We start from the raw sequence: 18160 nt of genomic DNA on the forward strand, positions 1-18160 counted from the left end.
GTGGGCAGTAAATTTCCCAACATCCGAGCTGCCCAGAGGAGCTGGAGCTTACTTTCTCCTTCCTGCCCTAGCACTGTGGAATGACCTAACACTCTGTTTTATAAGGGACAGGTGCGAAAGCCAGGACTTCCTGCCACACAGCACTAATTTCGGAAAATAGAGCTGCAAATGAATGAACCATTAAGAATCCTCTTTCCTTGGTCTGCCTTGGCCAGGAGAAATGAGAGAAATAGGTAAGGTGCTGTGTGAGAGTCATCCTTGTGTGTGCAACTGGGGCTAGGACCTTGACTCTCCTGGGACTATTTGCCTTAGCCCTTAGGGTGAAGAGCAGCTCAGGCTCTAGTCCAGCTCTTAACTGGGCTATCCTAAGACCATTCTGACCCTGCTTGCCTATGCTGCACGATACCTGGCATGGTCTGTAGTGGTAAATGTGCCATGGCAGTCACTTTGCTGTCAGTACATGTTTGCAGCCATGCCCATAACTGGGTGCAGAGTGAGGAAGGTGGCACAGATGACATGGAAGGGTACCTACTCTCTGGTAGAAGTCCTCAGCTCTTGGGTTGATTCCTTAAAACAGCAACCATGTGTTGAAACATGATCAGCCATGTGTAGAAAACATTCTTTTGTTCTATGTGACAGGCACACAGGTTTGGGTTTTTTTAAGATTTTATTTGAGAGCAAGACAGAACAAGTGGAATGGGGAGCAGGGGGAGAGGGACAAGCAGACCCCCTGCTGTGGGGCTTGATCTCAGGACCCCGAGATGATGACCTAAGCCAAAGTTAGTTGCCCAACCAACTGAGCCACCCAGGCGCTCCTTAGGTTTGCTTTTAAGAGGAAGATGACTCAGCCTTCCTATTCTAGCTTCTTCGGTCTAGCTTAGGTTTGAATAGGAGACTGAAGTCCCTCTTGTTTATGGGGTGAGGGGTGTGAGTTATGGGGTTATGGGGTGAGGGCTGTGGGGCGATGAGTAAGAGGTCGAGTTTAGTGAGAGGACAGAAGACTACCAGTAATATCAGTAATATATTTGTATACAGTTTAATAAAGGACTCACCTCACCCTCACAACAGAAAACTCCGGAAACTGGTAGAGCACATTTTAAGTTTCCCCAAGGCCTGGGGAAGCAAGCGTTCATTTTTAGCTCTCTCCCAATTACTGTGAGGTTTCCTGTAGCGATGGCCTATTTCCTGCCCTTGAAAGTCCACTCTGAGTTCATTCTCAAAATGGGTCAGGTTGGGGTTAACCCCTTGGTCTGAGTCTATTTAAAGACAGGCCTTCCAGAAGATCCAACTTAATTAAGCCCCCTCACACATTCTGATACCTAAGAGGTAAACTAGACAAGGCGAGTTTGAATCCTGGCTTTACAAATTGCAACCTGTGTGATCTCTGGCGATACAATTTCTTTGAACTCCTGTTGCCTCAGTTGTAGCAGGGGGTTGTTCAATAGTGACAGCCATTAGAAAAGACGAGCAGGGATCCCTGGGTGGCGCAGCAGTTTGGCGCCTGCCTTTGGCCCGGGGCGCGATCCTAGAGACCCGGGATCGAATCCCACATCGGGCTCCCGGTGCATGGAGCCTGCTTCTCCCTCTGCCTGTGTCTCTGCTTCTCTCTCTCTCACTGTGTGCCTATCATAAATAAATAAAATTTAAAAAAAAAATTTAAAAAAAAAAAAAAAAAGAAAAGACGAGCAGCCGAGGAAGAAGTGCCTTCCATTGGAACTCTGTGATTACAGTCTGTTCACCAGGAAGGGAATGGAAACAGACAGGTCCAGGGCGCCCAACCCAGCACTCCCACGCAACTAGGAATGCAATGACCCTGTGAAATAGGTAGCGCCGTCCCCGTTTGACAGAAGAGAGAACAACAGGCCCCGAGAAGCTGACTTCTTCAAGTTCCTACTAGTAAGCCGTGCTTCCTTCAATTTCCTTTTGCTTCCCAGTCGCTGGTGCTGGTTTGTGTCTTAAAGCTGCTGATCCAGGGCAGCCCGGGTGGCTCAGCGGTTTAGCGCCGCCTTCAGCCCGGGGCCTGATCCTGGAGACCCAGGATCAAGTCCCACGTCAGGCTCCCTGCATGGAGCCTGCTTCTCCCTCTGCCTGTGTCTCTGCCTCTCCCTCTCTCTGCGTCTCTCATGAATAAATAAATAAAATATTAAAAAAAAAGAAAAGCTCTGATCCAGAGGGAGCAGCTTTAAAAACGGCAAACCCAAAGCACCACTTATACATCATTGGAGCTCTAGAAATTCCTTCTAGGCTGACTCACCAAAGAAAAGGTTATGCCAGCTCCCCCGCCAGGACCCCCCCTCAGCTGGGGGGTGAGGGGCAGTAGGAAGACAGAGGCGGTGAGCGGGGCCCATCTTCCTCCATCTTCCTCCCGAGTACAGCCAGCCTGAAAAAAGAACCACCTTCTCTACTCCCAATGTGGCTGGGTCTTTCAGGGTCCTAGAGAGAGCTGGGTTTGGTGGGCTCCTGGAAGCATTCACCAGCTAGTAAACCTTTCGCATATGCTGCTGCTTTCATCCTAACAACCTGTCTTCATTTGATGAAGGAGGAAGCAGGCTCAGGAAAAACGGTGCAGTCACGCAGCTGATAAGTAGAAAGAAGGTGCAAACCTATCAGTGTGACCAAAATGTTTGCCCTCAATAGCGGTTCCTTGGTGGCCAGTTGGATTTTTAAAAGGTGAACACTGAGCAGCCCGCGTGGCTCAGTGGTTTAGCACCACCCTCAGCCCAGGGCATGATCCTGGAGACCCGGGATCCAGGCCCACGTGTGGGGCTCCCTGCCTGCTTCTCCCTCTGCCTGTGTCTCTGCCTCTCTCTCTCTCTCTCTCTCTCTCATAAATAAATAAAATCTTTTAAAAAAAAAAGGTGAATGCTGAGCACCATGTTTTCATGCAGTTCCTCAGTGATTTGTTGCTTCCACTCTTGCCCCTCCCAGCATCCCTGTGAGGGCAGGGGACTGAATGAGCTGATTGCAGGCCCCAGAGGTTGGGGTCAAGAGTCCTGAGCCACTCCAAGCAGAGCAGAGCAGAGCAGAGTGACTCCAGGCCACCCTGGTCACTTCTGTCATTTAAAACAACTTGCAGGGGCACCTGGGTGGTTCAGTGGGTTAAGCATCTGCCTTCGGCTCAGGTCATTAACCCCAGGGTCCTGGGATCAAGTCTGTGGGGCTCTCTGCTCAGTGAGGAGCCTGTTTCTCCCTCTCTCTCTGCCTCCCCCCACCAGCCGCTCATGCTGTCTCTCTCTCAAAATCTTTTAAAAATAATAATAAAAAATAAAACAACCTGCAAAGGGGAAAACTATGGGAACTAAATCCACCTGTATCACCTAAACCCCACGGTCCTCCTCTGCTCACTCTGGGCCTCCAGCTTGCTCATCAGCACAAGACACATGGCCATCCATTTCTGTTGGATGCTCTACAGCAAGATAGTATTGTTGCCATTGTCTCCTCGCCAAAACAGCTCCTGGACACCTGCATGTTGTTTCCTCACAGTTTGTTTTTAACCCATTCATTGAAGGTACAGCTTAACCTGACACACAGTTTGCTCCTATGCCATAACAAGGAGATGTGGGTTCTAATCCAAACTCTGTGCCCCTTCCAGATGCAGGCAGCCTCTGCCCTACTTAACCTGACAGGCCCAGGTAAGGAGCAAATGAAATCAAATCTGTAACCAAACTTGGAACAGTTATAAAACATGGCACAAGAGCAAGGAATGAGAGCCAGAGGCTGCTGGTGAGGGAGGGGGACAGAGGAGGGGATGCATTTTTTTTAATCCAAAGTTTCACAACTCTCTTTTAATCCCTGCCTCTCTAACACTTTCTCAATCTATTGTCCATATATCACCACCAGCAAGAGGGTTTGTGAAATGCTTTTCTTTGTGTGCTGAAATGACCAGCCAAGGAGAGAATGGTTATGTGCAGTGGAAACTGAGAACCAGTTTTTACAGATCTGCTGGCCAGGCAGCATTTGGCCTTTGCCAAATGTGTGTGACAGCATGGTGAACAAAGTCTTCGATTTCAGCTTCTTGTCCTAACTGGCAATAAGTCCTCAAAGATAGAGTACATCTCAGCAGTCACTGCGGCTAGCCTCCTCCTATGTGGTATCACGAATCACAAATAATAGCTACTATGCTATGCTATATGCTAGGAGATATACCTTCTTTCTAGTCCTCAGAACAACAGCCCAAATAAGATGTTATTATAACCTCGATTTAGAAATGAGGAAACTGAGGCTCAGAGATGTGATTTCCCAAAAATCACTCAGCCCTAAGTGGTACAGCTAGGCCTGGATTCCAGGTCAACCAGACTCCAAAGGCCACACATTCTTCCAGTCCACTGCAGTGCCTCCCTGGGAAGCACAGAGCCCAGGGGACATATGAAGGTGGCAATAACACCCCAGTGGCACACCGCCCTGGGAATAACCCCTCCCCCTTCTCTAAGTTCTGAGCAACAATTCCATCAGTTTTGCCCAACAGGCCCTCCAAGGGCACATCAGAGACCTGCTCATTAGAGGGAAACCCCTACTCAGAAACTTAACCTCCCCTCCCCTCCCCTCCCCTCCCTAGGGCCCCCACATCCCTCAACCTGCAGGGGAACATTCCTGCTCCCAGTGCCAGGCCTACCTGCTCTCCCCCTCCAGTCCTTGCTGATCATTAATCTGTTTTTGCTGTTTTAAAATTTAAAGATTTACTTATTAGAAAGAGGAGGGGCAGAGGGAGAGGGAGAGAGAGAATCTCCAGCAGGTTCTGTGCCCAACACGGAGCCCAACTCAGGGCTCTATCTCAAGACTGCCAGATCATGACCTGAGACAAAATCAAGAGTCAGACACGTAACTGACTGAGCCACCCAGGTGCTCCTCTCCTGATCTTTAATCATTTAAACCCTCTACCCCAGCCTCTTACTTAGGGGCCCCTATATATTTTTAAGCCAGTTGAAGACCCCCTTGGTCCAAGGCCTTCCTAGACAACTAAAACCCGACCCAGGTGATGAACGCATGAGGCAGGTGCCTGGGTGGCTCAGTCTGTTAAGTGCCTGCCTTTGGCTCAGGTTATGATCCCAGGATCCTGGGATCGAGCCCCGTGTCAGGCTCCCTGCTCAGGGTTAGCCTGCTTCCCCCTCTCCTGCTCCCCCTGCTTGTGCTCTTGGCCCTGGCTCAGAGAGATTGAGAGATCTGCAGAATGACCTCTCGCTACTTTATGTAACCTATCTTCTCCTTACCTGCTCACCTCCCTGGGTGAGCTCTGGCTTCCCTAACTTCAGGGACCCTGATGGCCAGCACTAGCTCTGACCTTTCCGCTCAGCACCCAGACCTAGATCCTACCATCCACTACACAGGTCCTCTTCGTGTACACACAGAACTCAAACTCAAACAGTCTTGAAATGAACTCATCACACTCCCCACCTGTGTCACCGTCTCAGAGCTTCCTAGGTCCCCAGAGCCTGCTTAGTGCTCAACCTGAGCAGCTCGGCATTGTTTCCGGCTCTTTCCTCCTGACAAAGCAAGCATTCAGTGTTTGTGGAATGCATTACTGATTGAATGAGTCCCAGCATGAATCACACTTCTTCATCAGGCAGATTCAAAACAATCCAGCCTCTCTCTTTTCATATTCAAACAACTTTACATAAAAGACAACCCAGAATCTCTTCACCTTAAAGCTGCAATCATTTCTCTCTCAGACATCCTTTCATCCTATCACTGAAAAGACCACATTTTAACAAAGTGCATTCAATGGAGAAGTCTGTTTTTACAGCTTAACGTATGGTACACTACAGAGTCTGCCTTACAATAATTTTAATGACATTTAAAAAAAAGATTTCATGTATGTATTTATTTGTTTGAGAGAAAGCAAGGCCGGGGTCGGGGGCAGGGACAGAGGCAGAGACAGAATCTCCAGCAGCTCTGCACTGAGAGTGGAGCCCGACTGGGGGCTCAATCCCAGATCGCAGGATCCCGAGATCAGGACCTGAGCCCAAACCAAGATTTGGATGTTTAACCCACTGCGCCCCGCAGGAGCCTCCAATCTTCATGATTTTGAAGGACTGCAGATTCATCTATAATGTTGCTATGCAAGAGCTTCCTTAGCCAGCTCCAGATTGTGAGCATTCGTATTGTTTCTGAGTCTCCCCTGTTTATTCCTGTGTTCATTTAACAAAGTAAAGTACCTTATTTTCTGCGTGCATGGAGGGAGGAAAGTGTGGGAGTGCTTAGAGGCCAGGAGTGGGAAGGAGACTTTTCACTGAATTCCTTATGGTCCCTTTTGAATTTTGAATCGCACGAATATACTGACTATTCAAAATAAATATACCAAAAGCTTATCAAGCATTGCACTAGAAACTGGGTGTAGAAGTGGAGTTAGTGATCCCAAACTAACTCCTGATATGCACTCTCCCAAAAGCAGGCATAATGTACCTTGGGAAGCCAGAGGTGAGAGCAGGGGAGAGAAAGCAAGGGTAGGAATTAGTCAGGCTGGTAGGAGACAATCAGGGGCAAAGGCCCAGAAGAGGAAGGGGCACTTCTTGTTTGGGGAAGGAGGCCATATCTACTGGGGGGTGCAAGTAATGGGAAAGAAGACAATCATGGAAGGCAGAACCCACTGTAGAAAGGGTTCTGGATGCCAGGTTCTGGGGTTTGAACTTGATCCCAGAGACCATGGGAGACTTGGGAGGGCTTGAAACAGGGCAGTGGCAAAGAGCTGTGTTTGACAGCAATCCTGCAGCATGGAGGCCAGAAAGGAAGGGAGACCTGCAGGGAGCAGCCTGCTGAAGTCCAGGAGAGAGTAACAGTCACGTGAACTAGGGGACAAACTGTCCCGGTTTACCTGAGACCATTTTCTTGGTTTCAGCACTGAAAAATCCCATGTCCTCAGTCCCTGGCACACAGACACGGTTAGTCACTTTCACCTGAATCAAGGCATCAGATGCCACTGTTCCCCAGGGCCTGCCTGCCCTGAGAAGTGATCCAGGGACTCCCAGGGGATTTTGAAATACCCACCCCATTCTGCCCTGACTCTACGTCCATAGGCCCCTCCTCAGAACCACCTGTCCAGGGTCTACTTTCACTAGACTACCAGGCATGAAGAGGTTTGTAAGAAAAACACCCCCACTTACAGTGGCCAGCCTTCCGTGCTTCTGCTCCCCTCCACAAAGCTAAGGCTCCCGAAACACCAAAACCAGTCCTTGTGCCAGAGCAAACTTCCAGATTTCTGCATCTACTGGGTGCCATGGGGGAGGGGTGTTATAGTCCCTCCTTCTCTACCTGTTGGAGCCCATTGCAAACACCATCTCCCTACAGCCGAATACCAGTCCTATCAAGGGGCTCCTGGGTGTCAGACACTGACTGCCCAAGGAAGGAGCTTTTCAAAACTTACCACTAATCCTCACAGTGAATAAATATGATTAGTCCCATTTTCCAGATGAGGAAACCGAGACTCAGAGAAGACAAGTATCTTGTCCAGGGTCACACATCTACTAGCCTTCCCCTCTGTCTTCTTTGTGATTCTCTGATGGCCCCAATCCCTGTATTGATGCTTCCCTGTATGCACTTCTTTGACTCTTTGCCTGCCCCACCACACACACACACACACACACACACACACACACACAGTTGTCAACCTAGAATAGTACCAGTCTTATAGCAGGACCTGAGGAAAAATTTAATGAGTGAAAGACTAGGTAGGTACCTTCTGTAGTACCTCACCTGATGCTTGGCATTAAGTAGGTTCTCCATAAATACTTTTATTTTTAAAAAGATTTTATTTATTTATTCATGAGAGACACAGAAAGGAAAAGGCAGAGACAGGTAGAGGGAGAAGCAGGCTACCCGTAGGGATCCCTATGCAGGACTCGATCCCCAAACCCCAGGGTCACTCCCTGAGCTGAAAGCAGATGCTCAACCACTGAGCCACCCAGGCACCCTGCATAAATACTTTTAATTGATATGAAATTGCAGTAATTAACCCAATAAAAGTATGGCAGAAGGGGAAAGATCAGAAGATAACTCATTATGGCAAAACCCCAGCTATCCAAAAGCTTTCTGAAACTGAGTCAGTCTGAGGGCTGAGGGTGGACCTTCGAACCCAGGAATAAGAATCCTGGGGCTGCTTCTGTCCCTGAGCTTCCCTCATTTCCACCATTCCTTCTGAGCTCCCCAGCCCCCGTTATCTTTTCCTTCCATTTTTCTCCTTTCTTTGTTTTTCTGTTGCTCCTTAGAAATTCCTTAGTTTGCCAGCTTATATCAGATCCCCATTCCTTTTGGTCCGGTGAACTAGCGGCAGTCTTTCCTGGAGGGTCCTTCATGCCTTTTGTGCCTAGTCCCCTCCTCTCCCCGATGCATCCCCTCTCCCATAAAGCCCTCCCTCATCTCCTCAGGTAACTGGGTGCTTCTCTCTTCTGCACACCTCACAGTCCCCCAAAGGTGTCAATGATTACATCTGGACTGTTTCCTGAGGGAAATCACGTCAGCCTTCAATGTTGATGATTGGAATTGGCAGACCTTTGTGCTTCTTGGCCACCTTTCTCTTGGTACCGCTTACTCGAAGGCAGGTAGGCTTTTGTTGGCTGGCTAAATGAACTGTAATTGGGAAATCCTGAGTGTTGGCTGCTCAAGTTTGTCTGCTGGCCTACTTCGCTTCTTCCTGCTCTTTCTACATTCCCTGGCATCTATGTGATGCTTGTCCATATGGCTGTAGAAACCTCCAGCTTGGAAGCATGCTCTCTGCTTTGGGAAGAAGAGGGTGACTAGTCAGGGCCTTGGCCCAGCCATGCCTGTCCATTTTGCCTGAGGAACCCGGAGACCAGATCTCCTTCATTTGTTCCACAAACATTTACTTGGGTATCTACTCTGTACCAGGCTCTGACCTCGACATTAGGGAGACAGAAATAGAAATCAATCTGTTCTTGCCCTGCCTCTAGCTCCCAGTGTGACTTTGAGTCCTTTCTAGGTCTCTACCGTTTACCTATCTGAAAGTGAAGGAGGGGAGAGACCTGATCTATAAGGGGACATGGACCTCTCAATATTGTGGATCTTGTCCATTCCAGATACTCCAGCTCTCCACATCTGCACTCTCCCCTAACAGAACCAGGCCTGCCTCCTCTATGTCTCTTTCTCTCTCCTCTCATGAAAATTCTGAGCAGACATGTCCCAATACATCTCATCCTGTATGTGGCCAAGTATCCCCAATAAGTAGCTTGAGAACCCCAGGTAGTGAGAAGAAGAAAGGAAAGAGGAAGTAGACAAATAGGGTTATATGGTGGGTGGCCATCTAGGGTACACTAGGTAATGAAAGCACACCCCTGCAACATACCAAGAAATTTCCCTAAGCTTAACTCTGAAAAATCTCATTAGTCTAATCAGGGAGCTCTGAACCAGAGTGGGGTTTAGGGAAGAAGACAGAATTCTGCTAACCTCCTGGAAAAGGCTAAGGAATCAATATTTCCTTGCACTTGTAGGATACTTGATACCGTTTTTGTATTTGGTTTTCCTAGCAACCTTTCTGATTACATTCAAAAGATTTTTTGGAGCACCTTCTATATTCAAGGACTTTAAGATGCTTATCTGGACTGTTTTTGTGCATAGATATTTTTGTGCTTTTCCTTTGCTTAATGTCTGTCTCCTCCCCTGGACTATACATTCAATGAAGACAGAAATCATGTCCATCTTCTTCCCCACCAAATCTTCAGTAACTATAACAGTACCTGGCAAACAGTAGTCACCCAATAGATAGTTACAGAAAAAAATAATAAATCCAGAGGGCTGGGACATGGGGACAATCTTTAATTTTGTAAAGGCGATGTGTAGAAGCAGGCCTCTTAGCCTGAAACATAGTAGATGTTCAATAGCCATTAACCAAACTAAACAAATAATAACAGGAAACACTTACACAGTGCCTAATGTGTGCCAGGCACTATGTTAAGCACTTTACATTCATTCAGTCATCTAATCCTCAGAAAAGCCATATGAAGTAGGTACTATCCCTGTTTTATAGATGGGGAAACTGAGGCACAGATGTTTGCCAACTTGTAAGTGGCAGAGCTGAGAAATTTAACCCCAGCTATCCAGCTCTAAAATCCATGTCCCTAAACATTATACTGCCTTCCAACAATGAATGCTCCAGCTGAGCTCTAAAGAGATGGAGCAATTAACAAAGGTGTCATGGGAATAACATGGTGGAAGTAGGCCTGGAAGCCAGGTGTGCTCTCTCTATAATGCTTCTCCCACTCTATCATATGATATCTGGCTGCTGATACAGAGCCTCTGGGAATAGAGGCACCAGGACAGATCCAGGAAGTCTAGAAAGCAGTGTAGAAAAAGGCCCAAGTTGACTAGGTAGTTCTCAGTAGAAGACAAGAGGAGCCATAGAGCAGCCACTTAAGGCAGAACCAAGTATAGTCACCAGGTCTCCTTTCTTAAGCAGGGAAGTACGTTGCTTTTCAGAGGTCCTATCGGAGACCTTAATCATTCTCTTTTCCAGTACTCATTTATCGGGGACATCCCCACACACAGCAAGAATCACCCCACAGCTATATCTGCCTCATTGCAATTGAGCACACCTGGAGAAAAGATATATGTTAGAGAGATTAGATAGGATGATCTGAAACCTGATGTGTGTAGGAAGCTGGGGCAGGGCCAAGGCTGACGACAGGGAAGATTGGAGTAAAGGTTCGGTCAAACCTAAAACCTTCAGCAGCAAAAAGGACTCAGTGATAAGAGATTAGAGCAAAGCACCTATAATCAGCTCAGCTTTAGAAGTGCTGGCCTTCTGTTTGGGCTTCTTGCTGCAATAGAAGGGCACCACAGCCATGGCCTTCCTCTTCAGACTAGATCTTCAGGAATGCCTCCAAACTCTGGCTGTTTTGCAATGGATCCCAGTCTACATATTTTTGGGTGAGTGAATCCCAGGGGCTGGAGAGTACATGGGAACACACCAAGAAAGAGGCCAGGGATCCCCAGATGAGGAAGGCTCTAAAGAGATTTTCTGGTCAGTCCCCTTCCCCTGGAAAGGACTATGCCTCCCCACCTAGGGAGAGGGCTACCATTGAGTTCATTAGATTTCTCTCTTTCCAACTGAGGGGTATGAAGGCCATGAGTGAGTCTGTGGTTGTTCTGGTTTAAAGATCATCACAGTCTTCTCAGGACTGCCCCCTCTTTTTTTCTTTTCAAGTCTTTATTTAAATTCCCATTAGTTAGCATATAGTGTAATATTAGTTTCAGGAGTAGAATTTAGTGATTCATCACTTACATGTAACACCAGTACTCATGGCAACAAATGCTCTCCTTGATACCCATCACCCATTTAGCCCATCCCTCTGACCTAAGCTGAAAAGTCATATTCAGGGATGGGGGCAAAGGTGGTGATGACTTGCAGAGTTGGTGTTACTAGATAGGTAGAATGTGATTTTCCAGTATAAAACTATGGTGAGAAAATTCTGGAAAGTCTGAGAGCTGCCTGAGTGATTCATTAGATAGAATTTTAATAAAGTGCCAATTGTGCAGTAGATTCAAGGCATGGCAATCATCAGTGCTGGGCAAATGGGTTGAGAGCTCTAAGCTTCTCCCAGCCAGAAACTAGGACTTCATGCGCAGCCAATTACAGGACCAAGCTTGAGAACTGTATGGGAAGAAACGTCATCCTGAAGGCAGTCAATGCCAATCTATGGGAGGCTATATGACCCCTTAGAACAGAGGGTCTTAACCAAAGGCCTATAGACCTAGAACTTGAGGTGGGGTGGGGGGACAGCTTTGAATTTGGATAGAAAAAGTCACCTTAATTTTCACTAACCTTGAATTGAAGTAATGAACGTAGGCAACAAACCACAGAAGCGTTAGCAGTACCAGTGAATTTGTCAATAATAGACATCACAGGTTTGCATTTCATATGCCAGTTGTTGCAGGCATCTCGAAATTTCATTTATGTTTGTGACTACCTCAAAATTCCAGTAGTTATTGGAACTACCATTAGGTCTAGTTATTTAAAGCATAAACCAAGAAGCCCATGTTACTATATCACATTTTTTGTAATGTTTTGAGAATTGTGTTATAATATGATTCATTTCCTTTGTAAGTCTGTATATTTTATTTTGTGTATTTAAAATATTATTAAAAAAATATTATTCAGAGAAGGGGTCCCTGGGCTTCACCAGATTGCCAGTGGGGTCCATGACCCCCAAAAGATGATGACGTATTAAGCCTCATTGAAATCAAATCATGCTGAGCTCTTAGTCTATAAGTGGCCTGACTCTAGTTGTATTAAGGGGGAAAAAAGCTATTTTTCTATAAACTTGTTTTTAGTCTTTCATATTTTCTTCTTGTCACTCTTTGCCTTTATCTTAACTTCCTCAAACAGACATCTTTGACAACTTCCAGCCCTTAGTTCAGAAAGTGAGGGACAGGGGAATGTCCTAAAAGACTTGGTTGGCATTGTGGTGACAGCCACCATTTCAAGTCTGGATCCCAGAGAGAGTGGGAAAAGATAGGTTTTAGAGAGGAGAGTAAAGAGGTCAAGAGAAGAAGAACTATTTAAGCTGATCCCTTTAAGTGTGGGATCTGCCACACTTTGACTATTTTTTTAAATGCCAGCCTTTGTGTGGTATTTAAACACAAGTGCCCAAAATGTTCTGGCTCTTCTGGGAGCTCTCTTCAATGAAATGTTTTCATTTTTCAACCAGAAAATTATTTGTTTTAAAGTATTTTTTTCTCTCTTCTTTTCCCCATCTCAAAGGATGCTGTCTCTAGACAGGGATGAGGATTAAGAGCATATCCATCACTGAATATGTAAGGGCTCAGAGGTGAGGGTTAGCCTCCTAGTAATGCCCACCCCAGCCCCCCATTTTACTAGTTTCCAGTCGTTCTGGAAGAGCTGGAGGTGTGGAGTAGGGATGTTAGGGACAAATGATGTCACTTACGTGTCTTCAGTGAAAACACTAATAATAAATGTGAATGTTTTCTTTCTCCTGTATTTTTGAGTTTTTTTTCATTGTGGTAAAATACACATAACATCAACTATTTTTATTTTTTTTATTTTTTTAAATTTTTATTTATTTATGATAGTCACACACACACACACACAGAGAGAGAGAGAGGCAGAGACACAGGCAGAGGGAGAAGCAGGCTCCATGCACCGGGAGTCCAACGTGGGATTCGATCCCGGGTCTCCAGGATCGCGCCCTGGGCCAAAGGCAGGCGCTAAACCGCTGCGCCACCCAGGGATCCCACATCAACTATTTTTAAGTGTACGTTCTAGCAGCATTAAATACATCCAGTGTTGTACAACCATCACCACCATCCACCTCCAGAACTCTTTTCATCTTGTAAAACTGAAACTCTCTACCCATTAAATAAGAACTCACCATTTCCCCTTCCCCCAGCCCCTGGAAAACACCATTCTACTTTCCATCTCTGAATTGGACTACTCTGAGTACTTCATATTATGAAGTATTAGAAGAAGTATATGAAGTATTAGAAGTATATGAAGAAATATGCACTATTTGTCCTTTTGCAACTGACTTATTTCATTTACCATGTCTTTAGGTTTCACCTGTGTTGTATCATGTGATAGGATTTCCTTCCTTGTTAAGGATGAACAATATTCCACTGTGTGGATATTGCAAATAATGCTTCATTGCAAATAATGCTTCTATAAACATGGATGTTCAAATATATCTTTGAGGTCCTGTCTTCAATTCCTTTTTTTTAAAGATTTTATTTATTTATTCATGAGAGAGAGAGAGAGAGAGAGAGAGAAGCAGGCTCCATGCAGGGAGCCCCGACAAGGGACTCCATCCCGGGTCTCCAAGATCAGACCCCGGGCTGAAGGTGGCGCTAAACCGCTGAGCCACCCGGGCTGCCCCTGTTTTCAATCCTTTTGGATATATTCCCAGAAGGGGGATTGCTAGATCATATGGAAATTCCATTTTAAATTTTTTTGAGGAACTGCTATACTGTTCTCCAAGCAGCTGTGCCATTTTACATTACCACCAACAATGCATGAGGGGTCCGATTTCTCCACATTCCCTCCAACACTTTTTTATTTTCTGGGGTTCTTTAAACAAGAACCATCCTAATGAATGTGATGATGTCTCTTTGTGTTTTTGATTTGTGTTTTCCTAATGATTAGTGGAGTTGAGCATCTTTTCGTATGCTTGTTTACTTGTTGGCTATTTGTCTTGACTTTTTATTTTTTTTTAAAGATTTTATTTTATTTATTCATGAGAGACACAGAGGCAGAGACACAGGCAGAGGGAGAAGCAGGCTCCATTCAGGGAGCCTGACGTGGGACTCGATCCCAGATCTCCAGGATCACACCCCTGGCTGCAGGCAGCGCTAAACTACTGTGCCACCAGTACTGCCCTGTCTTGACTTTTTAAATTGATTACCTTTATCATTCCTTTTGGCTTCCTCTACTAGTTTAGATGTTATACATCCTCTTTCTATTATTTTAGTGATTATACTAGAAGTTAAAACATGAATCCTGGGTCTTGGAGTTTACTAAGGTAGCTGTAGCATCTAACAGTGTGAGATGCCCACAGAGGTGCCTAAAATATTCAAATCTGTTCAATTGTTGTAGAGCAGATACTAATTACAAGACAATGACTGTCCTTGTCAAGACTACAATGAGTCAGGGGGATCCCTGGATGGCTCAGCGGTTTAGTGCCTGCCTTTGGCCCAGGGCGTAGTCCTGGAGATGGAGTCCCAGGATCAATCCCGGGATTGAGTCCCACATCGGGCTCCCTGTGTGGAGCCTGCTTCTCTCTCTCTCTCTGTCTCCCATGAATAAATAAATAAATAAATAAATATAAATAATATTTTTTAAAAAAGACTACAATGAGTCAAGTACCAACTCCTAACTATCTAGCTACAAAGACAAAGCAACCATTAATTCCACCATTGTATACAGTTTATGCATCATGCTGGACACATACACAAGTCACTACAATGTAAAAAACAGTGTAGTAAGTGAAAGAGTCACAGTGAAGTGATATTCAGGCGTCAGGGGAAAAAATATTACACTAAGTTGAGGGAATTGGGGAAGGCAGAGAAGAGAAATAGTGAAACATGGTGAATAGGACGTGGATTCTGGAATTTGTCAAACTTTAATAAGTAGCTGTGTGACTTCCAGCAAGTATTGTGACCCCTCTAAGTCTCAGTATCTCCATCCTCTCAGCTTGGCCTACAGTGAATGCTCCATACAGAAAAGTGTCCCTCTCTCTCTCTCTCCCCCTTTCTTCCCTTCTCTTTTTTTTTTAAAGATTTATTTATTTATTGAGAGAGAGAGAGAGAGAGAGAGAGAGAGACAGGCAGAGGCAGAGACACAGGCAGAGGGAGAAGAAGCAGGCTCCACGCAGGGAGCCCGACGCGGAACTCGATCGCAGGTCTCCAGGATCACACCCTGGGCTGCAGGTGGCGCTAAACTGCTGCACCACCGGGGCTGCCCTCTTCCTCTCTTCTTAATTTCCTTCCTTCTTCTCTTTCTCACCCACCTTCCTTCATTTCCTGCTCAGAGCCTCCCTCAATGCCTCTCCTTCTCAAATGATGTTCAGAATCATGGCTGATTACTGAGGATCACTGAAAATAATGGGAGACAAAATAAGGGAAAAGGGGAGATTTAAAAAAGGCACAGGGACAAGATGGAGGAAAAAAATGAGAAGAGAGGAATGGAAAGACAGTTTGAGGGAGATGTGAAATACAAATACTCATGAGCCTTAGAATTACGCAATGTCCCTGACAGTCCTCCTGAGGGCCAGCTTCCATTAGAGGATGGCTTTCCATCAGTCTCTTCTTTTCTGTGCTTGTATCACTATCTACCTAAATTGTTGCAATATCCTCTTTCATGGTCCTCTACCTTCTACTCTCCACCCTCTCCAAGCCATTCCACTGCTTGCTCCCAGTAGAGTCTTAGTTATTCATGAGAGACACAGAGAGAGAGGCAGAGACACAGGCAGACAGAGAAGTAGGCTCCATGCAGGGAGCCCAATGTGGGACTCAATCCCAGGACTCCAGGATCACGCCCTGAGCTGAAGGCAGGCACTCAACTGCTGAGCCACCCAGGCATCCCTGAAAACATCTTTGATTACAGCCTTCTCCTGCTCAAATATAGTCAGTGTTTTCCCACTGCCTACTTAGTGAAGTACAAATGTATTAGCTTGGGCATTCAAGGCCCCCCTCTACTCTCTGGCTCTAATCTTTTTACCAGCTCATCCCCCTATACTTCCTCTATATGAAGCTTGTGTTCTAGGCAGTCTATTCACAGACAAATGTAAAGGGTACTCTCCCACTTCTTCATCTCTGCTCTGACTATTCCCTCCACTAGAAAGATGCTTTGATCACTCTTGCTGAACTAATCATGGACAAACCCTCCTTTGAGATATTGCTCAGTCATGGCTTCCCTGCAACATTTCCTAGACAACCCAAGACTACATCACGACTACATCACCTCTGAAAGTCTAAAGCACTTTGTAAAAATAGGTTAGGTAGCAGCCCTTATATCCTTTGCCCCCATCCAATAAACCCCATGAGAACAGGAGTCATGTCTTGTCATGGTTATTATAGTTCTCACAAGACCAGGCTTGACACTAAATTGATGATTCTTCTAGATTTCTTCTTCCTCAGTAGAGACCTTAAGAACTCTCTTGTTCTTTTTCCTCTCTCCTGGTCATTCTTTTTTTGTTTGTTTGTTTGTTTTGTTTTTTGTAAGCCTTCCTTCTTTCTCTGGCTTCTGATACTACATGAAATGGAAAATAGTCTTGGGGGTCAGAAGGGCCAGGTCTGCCATTTGCTTGCTATGTGACCTTGTGCAAGTAAGTCACTTTTATTTTTTATGTGACCTTCATGAGTAAGTCATTCACTCTCACCATTGTAGAAACAGAGCATAGTATCTCCCTCTAAAGACCATACTGAAGACCAAAGAGCAAAAAATATCCTCAACAGATGTTCATTTTCTTCCTTTCTGTTATAGAAATTGACATTACTTGGAGCCCAGCCCCCCACCTTGTAAGACACTGCCAAATCTTGCCGTTTGATCAACAGAGGACTGACAACCACTTCTGAGACAGGCACCCTAGGTTCTGATTTCATTGCACCTTCAGGAAGAATAACAAGTAACTAGATCCTAGATTATTAGGCAAAAATAGACAATGACATATTCCTAGCATTCCCACAGGCTCCTTTAAAGCATCATTCATTCACCCCTTACATCCAATCAACTGCCAAACTCTGAAAATTCTCCCTCCATAGTATCTTTCAAATTCGGTTGAGAAATAGTAACCTGCTTCAGGTTCCCATTGCCTCTCATCTCATCTAAATTACTGGAACTCTTAGCTGATTCCCTGCCAACAATTTCTCTTGCTACCACAGTTATTGCAAATTATCTTCCTGATACACAGATATGGTCATGCTGCTCCTCTGCTTAAGAACTTTCACTGGCTTTATCTTCCCTCTAGTATCACGCCTAATCTCCCCAGCTTCCTTCCCAGTTCCACTCCTACTCCATGGCTTTTTATCCTCCCTGTTATGGTGTTATGGGCCTTGGACTCCATCGACAGGTCTTTGAGTTCTTCCTCATACATGGAAGATCCTTTCTCCACTAATCCTTCTGTCAAAATCCTACTCTCTTTCCAAAATTTAACTTATATCTTACCTTCTAGAAGAATCCTTTCTAGATTCCCCAGTAATAAGGAATGGTCTTTTGCCTGGGTTCCCATGGGGTCCCAGAATGACATTTGAACCCTGACTATATTTTTTGTTCATTTTTTATTGGAGTTTGATTTGCCAAAATATAGCATAACACCCCAGTGCTCATCCCATGAAGTGCCCCCCTCAGTGCCCATCACCCAGTCACCCCATCTCCCTGCCCACCTCCCCTTCCACTAGCTCTTGTTCGTTTGCCAGAGTTAGGAGTCTTTCATGTTCTGTCACCCTCTCTGATATTTCCCACTCATTTTCTCTCCTTTCCCCTTTAATCTCCTTCACTATTTTTTATATTCCCTGAATGAATGAAACCATATAATGTTTGTCTTTCTCCAATTGACTTACTTCACTCAGCATAATGCCCTCCAGTTCTGGATAGAAGCAAATGATGGGTATTTGTCGTTTCTAATGGCTGAGTAATATTCCATTGTATATAGAGACCACATCTTCTTTACTCATTCATCTTTCAGTGGACACTGAGGCTCTTTCC

General features: G+C 45.5%; 1 protein-coding gene across 1 annotated transcript in view; it reads left to right on the top strand.

The window, feature by feature from the left end:
- The first annotated feature begins 10787 nt into the window (after positions 1-10787).
- The window catches only part of DGAT2L6 (diacylglycerol O-acyltransferase 2 like 6), a 35385-nt gene continuing 28012 nt past the window's right edge, over positions 10788-18160 (top strand). Inside the window, exon 1 of the mRNA XM_041742317.1 lies at positions 10788-10872. Coding sequence (XP_041598251.1) covers positions 10788-10872 — 85 coding nt within the window. The remainder of the gene's footprint in view (positions 10873-18160) is intronic.

The sequence above is a fragment of the Vulpes lagopus genome, chromosome X (genome assembly GCF_018345385.1).
Source record: "Vulpes lagopus strain Blue_001 chromosome X, ASM1834538v1, whole genome shotgun sequence".
Taxonomy (NCBI): domain Eukaryota; kingdom Metazoa; phylum Chordata; class Mammalia; order Carnivora; family Canidae; genus Vulpes; species Vulpes lagopus.